The sequence below is a fragment of the Acartia tonsa genome, chromosome 12, assembly GCF_053477335.1.
Source record: "Acartia tonsa isolate MP-2025a chromosome 12, ASM5347733v1, whole genome shotgun sequence".
NCBI lineage: Eukaryota > Metazoa > Arthropoda > Copepoda > Calanoida > Acartiidae > Acartia > Acartia tonsa.
Genome location: NC_137271.1, coordinates 31,818,234 through 31,835,419, shown reverse-complemented (window position 1 = coordinate 31,835,419; position 17,186 = coordinate 31,818,234). Strand labels below are relative to the sequence as shown.

The 17,186-nt window shown below is 35.7% G+C and overlaps 1 protein-coding gene across 4 annotated transcripts in view; it reads left to right on the top strand.

Moving 5' to 3' along the window:
- The first annotated feature begins 987 nt into the window (after positions 1-987).
- LOC145333817 (uncharacterized) overlaps positions 988-17,186 on the top strand; it is a 29,715-nt gene continuing 13,516 nt past the window's right edge. For 2 of the 4 annotated variants that reach the window (XM_080179063.1, XM_080179061.1), the window contains exons 1-11: positions 988-1,103; positions 1,711-1,858; positions 2,264-2,381; positions 8,624-8,678; positions 9,969-10,064; positions 11,026-11,101; positions 11,833-11,958; positions 12,458-12,611; positions 13,280-13,381; positions 14,459-14,561; positions 15,037-15,445. In XM_080179063.1, coding sequence (XP_080035189.1) covers positions 1,058-1,103; positions 1,711-1,858; positions 2,264-2,381; positions 8,624-8,678; positions 9,969-10,064; positions 11,026-11,101; positions 11,833-11,958; positions 12,458-12,611; positions 13,280-13,381; positions 14,459-14,561; positions 15,037-15,445 — 1,433 coding nt within the window. In that variant the 5' untranslated portion in view covers positions 988-1,057. The remainder of the gene's footprint in view (positions 1,104-1,710; positions 1,859-2,263; positions 2,382-8,623; positions 8,679-9,968; positions 10,065-11,025; positions 11,102-11,832; positions 11,959-12,457; positions 12,612-13,279; positions 13,382-14,458; positions 14,562-15,036; positions 15,446-17,186) is intronic. The other 2 variants (XM_080179062.1, XM_080179064.1) reach the window with 2 other exon arrangements.

Sequence of the window (17,186 nt, the reverse complement as noted above, 5' to 3'; positions counted from 1 at the left end):
AGTGAATGTTTCAGAAAACTTTAAAAACAAGGATGACAACATCCATAAAAGCTCTAAAAATCTGTACTCTTGTTGAATGTTAAAATATTAATATAAAGGCATTAACAAAATTGTACATATACTCTTTGCAAAAATTGCTAAAACACAGGATTCTGTTAAAGATCATTCTTAGATACATTTTCAGTATTTGATTTTAAAGATGCTTCTCATAATATACTGTACCTTGTTGTCCTAGGAATCAATGTTACAAAAATCATATGAAAAGAATGATAATTATTATGTATTACACTAGCGGGTTCGCCCCTAGCCTTTAGGGGCTTTGCCCCAAGAGGTGATAAAAAAAATTAGGGCGAAAATCGTAAAGGACCATGGAAATCTCCTTCAAAAAAAAGGACCAAGGAAATCTTCTACAAAAAAAAATAAAGGACAAAGAAAATCTTCAGCCAATAAAAAAAGAAAAAAAAAAAAAAAAAAAAAATGGTGGTGGGGATTTTTTGGTTTTTGTGGGGGGATGGGGGTGTCCCACCCCCCAAGAAAATAGCTTAAAACCACCACAGGACCAATAGGTAGATACCCTGAAGAGTAGAATCCGATCGGTTCAGTGGTTACCGAGATCTTAAGGGACAGACGGACAGACAGACATCGTTCTACTTTGTATTATAGATAAATTGTTGTCAAAAAAGATAAAGAGCAACATGTTTTAAATTAATTTAAATGTTGATATTCTTTATATTCTTTTTAGGTCGTACCTAACTAATACAGGAATCATCATGCAAAGTTAAAAACGATAGGACAATTTTAACATGCTTAAATCAATAAGATATAAGATTTAACCGTAACGTACGGACGTATGGACAGACCCTAATTATAGAAAAACTTCGTTTAATGAGAAAGCTGAGGTGTAGCAGAATAATGAGTGATGTACTATAGAAAGAACAACATTGTTAAAGCTAAAAATCATGTGAGGAAAAAACTAGAAATACCTATTCTAAATTTTTTTAAAGAAATTATTGTAAAAGTTAAACCTACCTTTTTTCCAGATATTTTTTTAACAAAAATGTCTGGCATTGTAGAAATAGGAAAAGAGGTTTTGGAAAAACAAGGTAAAACTATATTATTTAACACATGTTACTTAATCTAGGATTTGCTTTAAGTTCGAATTACATAAAACTTCTAAACGATTTTAAAGGATTTTAGAGCCAATTTTTTGTGAATAAAATAAAGATAGTACCCATAAAGTACAACAAATGTACTTTTATAATAACTACTCTACTATTTGAGTGGGTCCGTACGTCCATGCTTAAGAGTGAGTTTATAGAATACCACCTCAATAAAGGGCATTGGTAAAGGGAGGGAGGGGACATTGGGCTGTTTATTAAACTAGTCCCAAAAGTTTTATAATGACGTTTTCTTATTCATTTGCTTAACAATTTGAGGACTTTTATTGAATTATAATTTGTGGGTACATTAAATTGACTGTCCAAATGTTTCAACCACTAAATGTAATCTTTATTGGGGATATACATCAATTTATCGGGCATTGTCTTATCCATTTAGATCCCTGGCCTGTGTGTTTGAACCATTTGATGTTCTTTAATAAATAAATTATTATATACATTTATTTATTATTGTTTAACGTCCAAAAAGCAATGATATTGAATTTAAATATTACTTCGCATCTTCTGTACACCTTGTTTCTTGTTTCTTTAGAATCTCCGCCCCCCGACGATCCTACAGAAGAAGCCAATGACGCACAAAAAGAAGACACCAGTGACGCAACTGAATGCGTCAGTGACGCCGCAGCTAAGCCAGACACCACACCAGACGCAACCAAAGAAGAATTAGTTTCTGATGAAAGGTTTGTTTTTGTATTTATTTTCATTTAGACAGTAACAATAATTTAGATTTTAAGCTTCCAAGGCAGAATTAATTAATTAAGAATATTTTATTGTCTTAACCATTATTTATTTTTTTGAACAAAATGTAAAACACAGAAAAAGCTGCCTAACTGAAATCTTAACTACTTGAATCTTATTCAATTAAATAATCAGTGATATAGCAACTGCAGAAAAAATATTATTTAATTTTTCACTTTTTGAAAATGATTATTTTTTAGACAAAATGCATTGTTTTGATATGAATTAGCCTATTAAAATTCATTTAGCTAAAAGATTCAAACTATTGTTCTCAAACAGGCACTATCGCTGTAAGCAAAAAGTGATATCTATCCCATTCTATGAATAAAAAAGTAATTTTTTTCTAGTGCCAAATCCGAGACTTCCGAGGAGTCTATTAATAGCAGTGCATCCAAAGATAGTAGTAAGAAAACAGCCCTTGAGAAGAACGGTTGGACTATGGTAGAAAAGGAAGATCTAAATAAGGTCAGCCATAATGATTATGATGATGCCTTCAAGGGGCCTTGCCCTTGGTGTCACTAAGGGTTCTAGACCTTTCCACCCACCATGAAACATATTCCGTCCGTGCGTAACGGTTAGCTTTCTTCGTTTATATTAACACTAGTGGCTTCGCCCCTAGCCTCTAGGGGCTTCGCCTCATGAGGTAATGGAAAGTCAACCCTCCAGAATAATTTTATAGTTATATTTTCAAAAAAGTTATTCTTTGCCGAATTACTCTTTGGTAAAATTAAACCTAGGTTGTACGCCGTATGCACAAAAATTTTAATTCGTAAAAATTAAACCCAGGTTGTTCACCGTATATCTCGTACGGGGTGAGCATAAGCGAGTACCCTGTATGCGGCGCAAGCTCTGATAGTCCCACTGATTGGACCACATATACACAAAAATTGAAAACTCTCCTCTGTAAATTTTATTTAATACCTATAATTGCAACAACTTTTTAAAGATGTCAATTTTTAAAAGTTACAAAAAGCCCCATGGTGCAGTGGGGTTCCCCTAACCCAATTACTGGTTTTTGTTTACAAAAATAAAAAAAAATAAAAAAATTGGAAATAGGGATTTTTTATTTTTAGGGGGGTTGGGGTGTCCCACCCTCCTAGAAAATAGCCTAAAACCACCAGAGGACCAGTAGGTATATTCCCAGAAGAGTAGAGCCCAATTTGTTCAGCAGTTACTGAGATTTTACAAAAAATGTAAAAAAAAAATTTTGGGGAGGGTGGTTTTTTTAGTTTTTGGGGGGGTTGGGGGTGTCCCACCCCCCAGGAAAATAGCTTAAAACCATCACAGGACCAGTAGGTATAATCCCTGAAGAGTAGAGCCCAATCGGTTCAGCTGTTACTGAGATCTTAAGCTTCAGACGGACAGACAGACGGACAGACGGTCAGACGGACAGACATCAAGCTACTTTGTATTATAGATGTTAGAATAGTCCTATTTATTTGTAACTTTTCATGGTAATTTCTACAATAGCTTTTTTCGATTTTATAATCATAACCAGAGACTCCTTAGGTCCATTTAAAACATAATGTAGTTTTGCTTTTTTTGACAATAATTTTTTGTATGGTATAAAGGGGGGGGGGAAGTTCTGACACTTTTGCGTTAACAGTGATTATATGCTTTGTCTTTGGAGTGAGATGATAGATTACTTCACAAAAAAAGTTTCCTTTTGGGACGTAGTTTTCCTATTATTAAAAAAGTTTTTGATTTGGCTTCCAGGTTCAGGTGCTGCAGGCCTCCAGGTTGTCTCTGGACCGGTAAAAATGAAAAAAAAAACATTTTTTTTTTTGAAAAGTTTGAAGTCAAAGGGGGATGTGGAAAATAACCATTTGGGCAGGGGGGGGGGTTTACTCGAGAACCCTTAGAGCTAGAGGGAGCTAATTTTGGATATAAGCTTCTATGGGGCCAAAGTTACTTTTAAAATTATCGTTGACCCCCCACCCCCCCCCCAAAATTTTTTTTTTGGGGGGGGGCGGGTGGATTATACTATAGGATGTTTCTCATAAACGACTTGAGATAAATGGAGCAAACCTTGGAATACAAGTTTTGTAGGCCTATATTTGATTTTAGAATTATCGTTCACCGCCCACCCACCCCCAAACCCCTAATTTGGGGGGGGGGGCGGGTGAATTATACTATAGGGTGTTTCTCATAAACGACTTGAGATAAATGGAGCAAACCTTAGGATACAAGTTTTGTAGGCCTATATTTGATTTTAGAATTAACGTTGACCACCCACCCACCCCAAAACCCCTAATTTGGGGGGGGGGGGGCGGTGAATTATACTATAGGGTGTTTCTCATAAACGACTTGAGATAAATGGAGCAAACCTTATGATACAAGTTTTGTAGGCCTATATTTGATTTTATAATTATCGTTGACCACCCACTCACCCCCAAACCCCTAATTTGGGGGGGGGGGCGGGTGGATTATACTATAGGGTGTTTCTCATAAACGACTTGCAGCAATTTTATTTTGGGTGCTACTCCCTTAGTTTTAGATATAATTGGATGAAATCTTTTGGGCTGGGTCACTAATTACCCCAACTATTGGTATCTTTAAAAAAAAACGGCTGCGAGACCGGATTAAGTCATTTTTTTCAAATTCTTAAAAAAAATAACATGGTCTCAAATGATTCCAAATTGCCTAATTTGGCGAGAAATGCAATAAAAATTTTTTTTTTGGTGGCGGCTGTAAACGGCGGCGGGAGCGGCGGTCCCGCCGTCGTTTTTTTTAAAAGATACCAATAGTTGGGGTAATTAGTGACCCAGCCCAAAAGATTTCATCCAATTATCTCTAAAACTAAGGGAGTAGCACCCAAAATAAAAGTCGAAACAAAATTGTAAGTAAAGGGGGGGGGGGGGGAAATGTGGTGACTCATCACACGACCTACCAGCAATTTTATTTTGGGTGCTACTCCCTTAGTTTTAGAGATAATTGGATGAAATCTTTTGGGCTGGGTCACTAATTACCCTAACTATTGGTATCTTTAAAAAAACGGCGGTGGGACCGCCGCTCCCGCCGCCCGTCGCCGTTTACCACCGCCACCAAAAAAAAATTTTTTATTGCATTTCTTGCAGAATTAGGCAATTTGGAATCATTTGAGACCATGTTATTTTTTTCAAAAATTTTTCGCCTTACAAGCAACCCTGCGGGGGTTTTAGTCATTTTTTCAAATTCTCGAAAAAAATAACATGGTCTCAAATGATTCCAAATTGCCTAATTCGGCGAGAAATGCAATAAAATTTTTGTTTTGGTGGCGGCTGTAAACGGCGGCGGGCGGCGGGAGCGGCGGTCCCGCCGCCGTTTTTTTTTAAAGATACCAATAGTTGGGTTAATTAGTGACCCAGCCCAAAAGATTTCATCCAATTATCTCTAAAACTAAGGGAGTAGCACCCAAAATAAAAGTCGAAACAAAATTGTAAGTAAAGGGGGGGGGGGGGGGGGGGAAATGTGGTGACTCGTCACACGACATACCAGCAATTTTATTTTGGGTGCTACTCCCTTAGTTTTAGAGATAATTGGATGAAATCTTTTGGGCTGGGTCACTAATTACCCCAACTATTGGTATCTTTAAAAAAAACGGCGGCGGGACCGCCGCTCCCACCGCCCGTCGCTGTTTACCGCCGCCACCAAAAAATTTTTTTTATTGCATTTCTTGCAGAATTAGGCAATTTGGAATCATTTGAGACAATGTTATTTTTTCAAAAATTTTTCGCCTTACAAGCAACCCTGCGGGGGATTTAGTCATTTTTTTCAAATTCTCAAAAAAAATAACATGGTCTCAAATGATTCCAAATTGCCTAATTCGGCGAGAAATGCAATAAAAAATTTTTTTTTGGTGGCGGCTGTAAACGGCGGCGGGCGGCGGGAGCGGCGGTCCCGCCGTCGTTTTTTTAAAAAGATACCAATAGTTGGGTCAATTAGTGACCCAGCCCAAAAGATTTCATCCAATTATCTCTAAAACTAAGGGAGTAGCACCCAAAATAAAAGTCGAAACAAAATTGTAAGTAAAGGGGGGGGCGGAAATGTGGTGACTCATCACACGACATACCAGCAATTTTATTTTGGGTGCTACTCCCTTAGTTTTAGAGATAATTGGATGAAATCTTTTGGGCTGGGTCACTAATTACCCTAACTATTGGTATCTTTAAAAAAAACGGCGGCGGGACCGCCGCTCCCACCGCCCGTCGCCGTTTACCGCCGCCACCAAAAAATTTTTTTTTATTGCATTTCTTGCAGAATTAGGCAATTTGGAATCATTTGAGACAATGTTATTTTTTCAAAAATTTTTCGCCTTACAAGCAACCCTGCGGGGGATTTAGTCATTTTTTTCAAATTCTCAAAAAAAATAACATGGTCTCAAATGATTCCAAATTGCCTAATTCGGCGAGAAATGCAATAAAAAATTTTTTTTTGGTGGCGGCTGTAAACGGCGGCGGGCGGCGGGAGCGGCGGTCCCGCCGTCGTTTTTTTAAAAAGATACCAATAGTTGGGTCAATTAGTGACCCAGCCCAAAAGATTTCATCCAATTATCTCTAAAACTAAGGGAGTAGCACCCAAAATAAAAGTCAAAACAAAATTGTAAGTAAAGGGGGGGGCAGAAATGTGGTGACTCATCACACGACATACCAGCAAATTCAAATTCTCAAAAAAAATAACATGGTCTCAAATGATTCCAAATTGCCTAATTCGGCGAGAAATGCAATAAAAAAATTCTTTTTGGTGGCGGCGGTAAACGGCGACGATATCACCCAATTATCTCTAAAACTAAGGGAGTAGCACCCAAAATAAAAGTCGAAACAAAATTGTAACGAGTCACCACATTCCCCCCCCCCCCTTTACTTACAATTTTGTTTCAACTTTTATTTTGGGTGCTACTCCCTTAGTTTTAGAGATAATTGGATGAAATCTTTTGGGCTGGGTCACTAATTACCCCAACTATTGGTATCTTTTAAAAAAAACGGCGGCGGGACCGCCGCTCCCGCCGCCCGCCGCCGTTTACTGCCGCCACCAAAAAATTTTTTTCGAGAATTTGAAAAAAATGACTAAATCCCCCGCAGGGTTGCTTGTAAGGCAAAAAATTTTTGAAAAAAATAACTTTGTCTCAAATGATTCCAAATTGCCTAACTCGGCGAGAAATGCAATAAAAAATATTTTTTTGGTGCCGAATTAGGCAATTTGGAATCATTTGAGACCATGTTATTTTTTTCGAGAATTTGAAAAAAATGACTAAATCCCCCGCAGGGTTGCTTGTAAGGCAAAAATTTTTTGAAAAAAATAACATGGTCTCAAATGATTCCAAATTGCCTAATTCTGCAAGAAATGCAATAAAAAATTTTTTTTTGGTGGCGGCGGTAAACGGCGACGGGCGGCGGGAGCGGCGGTCCCACCGCCTTTTTAAAGATACCAATAGTTGGGGTAATTAGTGACCCAGCCCAAAAGATTTCATCCAATTATCTCTAAAACTAAGGGAGTAGCACCCAAAATAAAATTGCTGGTATGTCGTGTGACGAGTCAACACATTTCGAAGTTTTGTAGTGGGTGGTCAATGATAATTATAAAATCAAATATAGGCCTACAAAACTTGTATCCTAAGGTTTGCTCCATTTATCTCAAGTCGTTTATGAGAAACACCCTATAGTATAATTCACCGCCCCCCCCCCCCCCTCCAAATTAGGGGTTTTGGGGTGGGTGGGTGGTCAACGATAATTCTAAAATCAAATATAGGCCTACAAAACTTGTATCCTAAGGTTTGCTCCATTTATCTCAAGTCGTTTATGAGAAACATCCTATAGTATAATTCATCCGCCCCCCCCCCCCAAATTAGGGGTTTGGGGGTGGGTGGGTGGTGAACGATAATTCTAAAATCAAATAAAGGCCTACAAAACTTGTATTCCAAGGTTTGCTCCATTTATCTCAAGTCGTTTATGAGAAACATCCTATAGTATAATCCACCCGCCCCCCCAAAAAAAAAAATTTTGGGGGGGGGGGTGGGGGGGTCGACGATAATTTTAAAAGTAACTTTGGCCCCATAGAAGCTTATATCCAAAATTAGCTCCCTCTAGCTCTAAGGGCTCTCGAGTAAACCCCCCCCCCTGCCCAAATGGTTATTTTCCACATCCCCCTTTTAAAACAAAATGTGCATCTTTTTAAATGTTATTTACATATTTGAAGATGAAAGATGCATATGTATTTTGTTTTGTAAGTTGAACTCTAACTCTTCAAAAAAAAATTTTTTTTTTTCATCTTTACCTGTCCAGAGACAACCTTGTGGCCTGCAGCACCTGAACCCGGAGGCTAAATTCATTTTTTTTAAAATAGGAAAACTACATCCCAAAAATAAACTTTTTTGTTAAATAATCTATCCTCTCACTCCAAAGACAAAGCCTATAATCACTGTTTACGCAAAAGTGTCAGAACTTAACCCCCCCCCCCCCCCTTATTCTATGATTATTGTAATAATTATGGTTAGGATAACAAGGTCCAAAACTATAAGTGAAGTATCTCTATAATAAGATCCTATAAATGAAAGTATGTCCTTAAACATGCAATATCCTGTATTTTACGTAATTTTGCAACTTTATGTACAATTTTCTTTATAATTACAAGTTAATTTTCTGCTTATTCAGTTTAACACTCTACAAGTGTTAATCTTTGTTTGTCCTTACGTTTTAGAGCTACGTTTTTATTGATGTTGTTTTGTTTAGGACCCGACAGAGTCTGATGGAAATGATGCTGGCACTAGTTTTGTCAGAGACCATGGTAAGATCTCATTTTCTTAGATTACACCGTTTGTTTTGTTCTTTAATTACTCATATAATACCTTTATTGCACGAGAGTTCTGTTTTTTTATTGTTTTTTTTCAAACATCTGTTAAATTTTTAAGTTTGCTTACAAAAATATTATTTACTTGTCTTAATATTAATGCGAACTGATGTATATTTTCTAGGGATGGCAATCCGTATCCGGAATCCGCCCAATTTTTGGCCAATTTTGGAATCCGAATCCGGAATCCGTTTTTTAATAGCGGATTCCGGATTCTTAATTAGTAGGCTAAAATTAGCGTCTTGAGTTTTTCTTTCAACTCCTCCTCTTTGAAGGCAAAGATTTTCATCATTATATGTAATATCTTTTAAAATCTGGTTCGATTCTCGGAAGTGAATTATAGAGAACACAAAGAACATTGATTTTTAGGACATATGTAGCACTTACTTTTTTTTCTTTCTTTAAAACCCTTTTAAAATATTGCTAGAATCCGGAATCCGCCAAAATTAAGAATCCGGAATCCGCAGGAATCCGCCACTTTTTTGACGGATTCTTTAAGAATCCGGAATCCGAATCCGGCCCGAAAATTCGACGGATTGCCATCACTAATATTTTCTGCAAATTAATAGTCAGATATTTGTATCCTCATATTGAATTTAACTATTTTTGACACGTGACATGTGAGGTTATTCCCTTATTACAATTAATACGCATGTCCTCACTCTTGTTACGTCATTTTGTAGCAAAGCTACAAAATAACTAAGGACTGTTTATATAAATTATACTTCCTAAACGACAAAAATATATAATTATACTTAGGTACAATAACAAATTCTCAACTTTTTTTTCTAGAAAATTTAGGTAAATATTGGACTCGGTATCATAGATTATAACCAATTTTGTTGTAATACAATGCTATACGTGATATTTCAGTATTGTTGAGAACTGGTTCTAATCCATACATAAATATTTCCAGCTTTTCTTTGCTTTGCTATTTTGTATTAAATATCCTTTTTTTTATTTTTTTGAAAGAGTTGTATAACTACTATACTAATAACTAGGGTTGGGCTGGATACTTTTTGTCCGGATACCGAATATCCGGCTGATTTCTAATGCCAGATATCTGGTTTCCGGCCGTATATCTAGCCAACCCCGGATATCCGACAAATTACTGGATATCCGGCCGGATAACCGGACATCCAGCATTAGAAATCAGCCGGATATCCGGCCAAACCGGATATCCAGTCCATTCCTACTACTAATAACCCTTTTTTGTTACTAATCTAGAGACAGACAGTGAGAGTATTGAAACCATTAGTGACACGGAGGAACCTTTGATTAGATCATTTATATCATGCTCCACTAATAATCCATTTATGCAAGGTGATAACAATATTTTTGAAAATTTTGATTACAAATTTTAGATCATGGAAAGAAAACGAATTAGCGGGTTTCGTCGTATTTTCACAGCAGCTTTTAATTGATTATTTTAAATTAGGTTAGGTAAATGTTAATGATAGTGATTGCCCTGCAGGGTTAGAGCTCCCTGCTAGAAATAGGAGAAAATAAGAGAAATCCGTTACTTCGTTTTATTTACAGTATCCCTTTTTTGTGTTTGACCCTGTTAAATTAATTAATAATATTTGAAAGGGAGACATTTTTTTGCGCGGATTTTCCGTAGAGGTATGTGTTCTAAAACTTTGGAATAGGAACAGAACTCTAAAATTCGGCATGAGAGTTGCATTAATGTGGTATAATATGGATTTGTGAAAATTGCCGAATTTTTTTTATCGCTAAATTAGACAGTTTTTGAATCATTTGAGACAAACATTTGTATGTAGGTACTATATTAAAGCAACTGCCATACTAAATTTTAGCATTCTACTCCTGTTTTAAAGTACACATAACTTTTGGGAAAATCCGCGTAAAAATGACCCCCTTTGTTTAAACAATGAAGTATTTTTTTTATCTTAACTAATAAACTGTTTCAACAAGTTATTTAAAGTGGCAAGGTTTCTTTTGTCTGTAGCTTAATATTTCGAACCGTTTGAGTTATCCACAAGTAACCGTCTTTTAGATCCCAGTACGGTTTTGGGCTATTTTTCGATTTAAGTCTTTGGATGTTTTTTTTGTACTCTCCCAACCCCATTGTATATAGAGCTCCAAGATGCTATCGGTGCACTCGCTAGTATTATATTATACCACTTTTAAGTAGGATCAAAGTATTATATTGAATTGTGAAAAAAAGAATCAAATGAAATTATAAAAATCTTTTCAGATTAGCGCAAATGGGTTATTTGTTCTATTAAAATATAGATTGTACTTTACAATTTTCATTTTTTAGATGGCTTTCCTAGTTTCGGCAGCCAAGTTAGTACAATTTCTTCTGTTAACAGCGATGGTATTCCTATCCGAGAGAGGTAACGCTATTTTTAGTAGCTAAGCTACTATGTATTATTCATTAGTCTTTACGTCAGTAATATTAACCAGTTCAATCAACTTAATTTAAGAATATTAATTAGCTTACTCTGCCTTAAAAAAAAATTTCAGAGCATCTATTAGCGATTTGATAATATTTTTGGTATCTTAAATATACCTTTTTAAAAACGAAGCTTTTCTTTAATTAGGGTCGGTCCGTCCGTCCGTCTGAGATAGATAGCTTTTATTCGTTAATTTAGCCATGTTAGAACTGTCCTATCGATTTCAAACTTTGCATGGTGATTTCTGTAGTAGTTAGGTACGATTTAGAAAGCGTAGCAACTCTATAATCATTACCAGAATGTCCTTAAACATGTTGATTTTTCTACTTTTTAACAACAAATTTTTATCTGATCTAATTATTCTTTTGATCCGATTTTTGGTATATTGATTCCTGGGACAACAAAGAACAATATTATAAGCGAAGCAACTCTATAATCAAGTCCTAAAAATGTAAGTATGTCCATAAACATTATCCTGTATCAAGTAGTTTTTCAACAAATTAACTTACAACTTTGCTTCGACTCTTATACTTTTTAATTCTGATTATTCAGTTCAGACACTATACAAGTGTTAATGTCCGTTTGTCCTCCCGTTTCAGTGCTTCGCTTTTATGGATGTAGTCATCCTTGTTACAACTACTTTTTTTTTCATGATTCATTGTTGTTTCCAGTTTGGAGAGCAGTAACTATATCTGGAGTAAAGATGGCGAGCAGGCTATCTCTGAACAAGGAGCAGCTGTTACTGACAAATCAGCTGACCAAGATAATGCAGCTGAAATTAGAGAGGATGACCGAAGGAAAGTTTCATGCCTTATTAATAACCTATAAATAAATAGATGGATCAGACAGTAGGACAAAGTTAATAATAATCATATAAAAGATATTCATCGATCATGGGAATCTTCACAAAAAAATTAAGAAATTGATCTAAAATGGACTTTTAAAGGACTAGTTAAAACTTTATACACCTATCTTGAAATTATAGAGTAACCATGATACTCAAAATTACATGATTTAAAAGCAGCAATTATGGCGTCGTAGTTTAGTGGTAACGCCAGGGGGGAGAATATTTTAATTTATTTTAAAAATAAGTTAACTTGTTTATTGACTTCTACAATTAAGGTACTGATTGGTTATTAAAAAGTAGTGGCTTAACTGTTCAATTAAACAGTAATTTTAATCTAAGGAAAGGATAATTATATTTATCATCATTGGGGATGTATATCAATTTATCGTCCATTTTCATATACCCTAAGTTCCCCTTTGTAACGCATAGCAATGAAACTTGAAAATTAGAGAGGAGGACTCTGACGCTGAAATAATAGCTGAAGATATTGATGATGTAAATGATGAAGTGGAGAATGCTGGAGAGATTGAAATTATAGAAGACAGAGTTGGGGATGAGGATGGATTAAGATTAGCTGATAATAATCAAGTTTCTGTTGATGAGGTAAATTTAATTTTGAGAGTATTTTTTAAGAGAGTTTTGACAATTGAAGATGATTAGGTAAATCATTACTGTACGTCGTACGAATTTAATATCCTTAAAATGTTAAAGGGAAGATTATTTATTTATCTGCCATTGTCCGTTCACTCCCCAAGAATTTGTGTAGGTAGGTCCGAATAATTCTGCTGTAAGACCTTTAACACATTGTTGTTGATTAATCAATTGTTGTTGTTTAATCAATTTCTATTTATCATCATCAAACATTACAATTAAGTCTAAATTATATTTAATAGTCATACTTTATACCTCTTTATTGAGACAAAGTAAAGTTAACGGCGAAATTGATTTTGTTCAGGTTAAATATCCCTTTCTATAAATACTGTTTTCTTTTTTTACTAGCGGCTATTGTATAGCGGGGGGGGGGGCATTTATTCTAGTTGATAATTCTCCTAACAGGGTGGCGGTACCCTCCTCCTAAATAGTTAGAAACCTTTCTGGACATACGATAAGCTTCACTTAAAAGGAGACCCATATCGGTTCATCGGATAGCGAAACCCTTTGGTGCACACAGACAGACATCCTGTTACTTTTTCATAATGTTAATTATTTTAAGTAATCTTATTTTATTTGTTATTTTAACCCTTTGGGAATGATGCAACTTTTTTCTGCAGGAGGATGATGGGTTGAGACTAAACTTTCTGGCAAGATTGTTGGGTGATCTTTACCCTAGTGAAGAATTATCTGATGATTTTGCAACTGTTAGAAGAGGAGAGGTTAGTATATGAATAGCAGGGACATGCCAATAGTCGATAAATCTTTCTTTCATTCAATTCTTATGATTGAAGTTTTGGTAAAGAAAGGGTTGTAATTTTTAACCCTATTGTAGAGGTTTATATTCTGCACATTGACCCTGCCAAAGAGGGAGGGGGGGGGGGGTGGGGGATAAAAAAATATGTGGTTGGGGGAAAAAATGTAAAACTTCATAGAACTGAAAAAAATTTTCAATTTTTCCTCCCTGCTTTGTGAAAAAAACTATAAGAATATGTGGATGAATAGAATTCCAGTTAAATATTTTTATAATTTTTAACCCTTCCTTGAAAAAAAAAACTAGGAGGGGAAAAAATAAAATAATTTTGCAGCAGGGGAAAAATCAAATGAATCTTGTGCAGAATATACACCCCTGCTCTATTGTCTTTTCCCTCTTTGAATAATTGTGGCTTTAATCACATTTCTATGTTTCCACCCAAATAAACTATCTGCCATAGGTAGAATTTAACAAAGCTGGATCTTTAAATCATTTTAGTGGTGAGCCAGATCGGGGTGCGCCGAATTTCAGCCAATCACAGCGCGGCATTTCATAAAATGCTGTGCTCTCAATGCAATGGTGGAAAGTTGGATCTTTAAATCATTATAGTGGTGAGCCAGATCGGGGTGCGCCGAATTTCAGCCAATCACAGCGCGGCATTTCATAAAATGCTGTGCTCTCAATGCAATGGTGGAAAGTTGGATCTTTAAATCATTATAGTGGTGAGCCAGATCGGGGTGCGCCGAATTTCAGCCAATCACAGCGCGGCATTTCATAAAATGCTGTGCTCTCAATGGTGGAAAGTTGGCTCACCACTAAAATGATTTAAAGACCCAGCTCAAATATTGTCCTTTTCGCCATTACGGTATTGTTAGGAAATTAAAAAAAAAACTTAAATCTTGCGAGCACTTTACATAGCCTAAAATCTAGGCAGGATTACATCATCAAATAACAATTCTAACAGTTCCAAAAACCTAATTTACATTCTGGCATACAGACATACATCAAATTACTTTAGTAAATAGGAATGTAATGTATATTTTAGGTTTACAAGCACAATAAGAACTTCCAACTGAACTCAATGTTGACTGCAGCTGTTATCCTTGTTGTGGCCTTAGCTGTCGGCCTTGGCATTGGACACTTCCTTGGTATGTATTTTATTTGGATGGACAAAGACAAATACTTTAATGAGGGGAAACCATGACAATTTAATCCATAAGTAGTGAATCAATGACAAAATACAGGATATTAGATAAAATAAGAACAGTAAATTATAGTACACAAAATTTATCCTTGTTGTAAGCTCTAACACCCCAAATTAATTCTCCTGGACCATAGTTTACCTAAAATATGGTTAAATAGGTTTAAGGAGGGATCTTTAGGTAAAAAAAAACCGGTGGACGATTAAATGATAAACATTATTTATAAAAATAAATATTTGTTGTAAAACTTGGACACTTCTGGTTTGAACCAACTGTCAAGATTGAATAAAGGTACCTAAAGGTTTTAAGCCAACCAATATAAGAAATGTGTTATAAAACTTTAGAGACTAGTTTAATTTACAGTCAACTTCCCTCCTTTTCTGGGTGAAAGTCACTGACTTTACTGTTAATTTTTAATAAGGTATGATTTGGTCTGTTGCCAGTAGTTTTGGGGGAAGCACTCCCACAGCATTTACTCTTGATTCACCACAAGATCCTGCTAGTTTAGGCGCCAACAATGGACAAAATAGTTTTGGCGCCAATTTTGACCCTGCATCGATGTCGTCTTCGCAACAATCAGCTGATGGTGAACCCTTTGTTGTTCCTGTTGACAAACCACGTGGAATTTTTTCAAAACTCTTTGGCGTCATAAAAAATGGAGCATACAACATAGCAACAAAGTTGGGATACATCAAAAAGCCACCTGGCAGCCCTGCGGACAGCCCAAGTGCCAGCTGGAGTCCTATACCTGGAGGTTTTCAGTGCATGGTGAAGGCGGATGTACCTATTCTTGTCCAGAATAATCCAGTTTGGGTCAGTCATCCACAGGAATTAACTTGTATTGGAAAACTTCTTATTGAAAAAGTCCCATGATTAAAATGCATAAGTTTAAACACAACTAGGGTAGTGCGGGGTTAATGCGGTCATCGGGTCAATTCCGGTCAAACGACCAACTTTTTTAAAACCGTTTTTTAACGGTGTTCTAAACGTTTGCGAGAGATCTTCAGAAAAGCAAAGTTGTAGTTTATTGCCTATACTTTCATTTCTTACTTCAGCAAATTTTTGATTTGCTCTAAAAAAGTTGCAAAAAATTTGCAAAAAAAAAATTTCAAAATAGGCCATGTTCAATCTAAAATTGTGAAAAAATGGTCAGTCCTATCGACCCCCGGGTTTTTGTAAAATGAAAGATATGGCATTCATTTATCGTTTGCAATTGGAGGCGTTGTTCTAACTTGATTTTTTCATAATTTTTTTTTCGTCTAAAAAAAATGGCCTATTCCGGTCACTTTTTTTACTTTTTTTTATTACTGTATTTATAACTGTATAATACCCTAATGTTTTATTTAGGTGATCTGGAAGCATAAAGAACCTAAATGCATGACCTAAGCTTTAATCATTGCCTTGCCTGTTGTGTGATGTACATTACTAGTCATTTTACTGCTTGTATTATGTCATGTTTTGTTGCCTAAGCTTTTCAATTTGTAAATACATTAAAAATTTTTCAGACACATTTTTATAGTAATGGGAAGAGTATATCACCCAAAGGAACGCCTTAAATATTTTCCTGAAGATGTATCAGCTGCATTGGCTCATGTAAGAAGGGGTATGTCTATTAGAAGGACTGCTAGAAGATTTAAAATTCCATATGAAACCCTTGCATCTTTTTCGTATAAAAGGGTGTTCGAGATTTTTGCGCGGTTTGGATTTTTTATGTCAAATCGGCTAGGATTAAGCTAGAAAGGTGTTTAAGGTGTCTATAGAAAGCTCTTTGCATGTCCTAACAAAAACTCTCCAGGATATGGGTTCTATCTCCAAGATTTAGAGTACATATTCAAGATTTTGCATTTTCAAAATTCCTGTTGCATAAAATGTGTTGAAATATTAGAGTTAGACCCCATATCATTTCGAGTTAATTGTCAGGCATGTAATTTTGCATCTTTAGACACCTTAACCACCCTTGTAGGTCAATCCTAGCCAATTTGAGAAAAATGTATCAAAAACTGCTGTCAAAACTGGCAGGATTTTTAAAATTAAAATTTTTTTGGGAAAAAATCACTTTTTTCAAGAAATTCCAAAACCTGCGAATCAGAAATTGCCTCTAATTTATGTATAAAGCTTAAAAAAACCTAATCATATAATAAAAGTATGATTTTTTTAAAAAGTTTGCATGAAAAAAATTGATGTTTTTTTTGCGATTTTACCGATTTTTTTATAATGGGGAAAATGTGGTCAAAAAATTGTCTGATCTGCATGCGACTAGTACTGTTAGAAAGCTAATGACCTCAGCTTTCTACTCATAGTTTAAAATGTTAAAAAAATATTTTAAGGGGGTGTTCCACCCCCCCCAAAGTCAACTGACCGAAATAGCCCAACCGGTGGGGTTATTCCGGTATAGGCCAACCGCCGCCCTTTATACCGATTTTTGACCGACTTCTAGTTGCGAGACAGGCTTCTTCGTTATTGCCATATCGTTCATTTGCACTCTTAAAAACCGGAAAAAGTTTTTGGGAAGTATGTTTTTTTTAAGTTGAAGCAAAAAATTGACCGGAATTACCCCGCACTACCCTATAG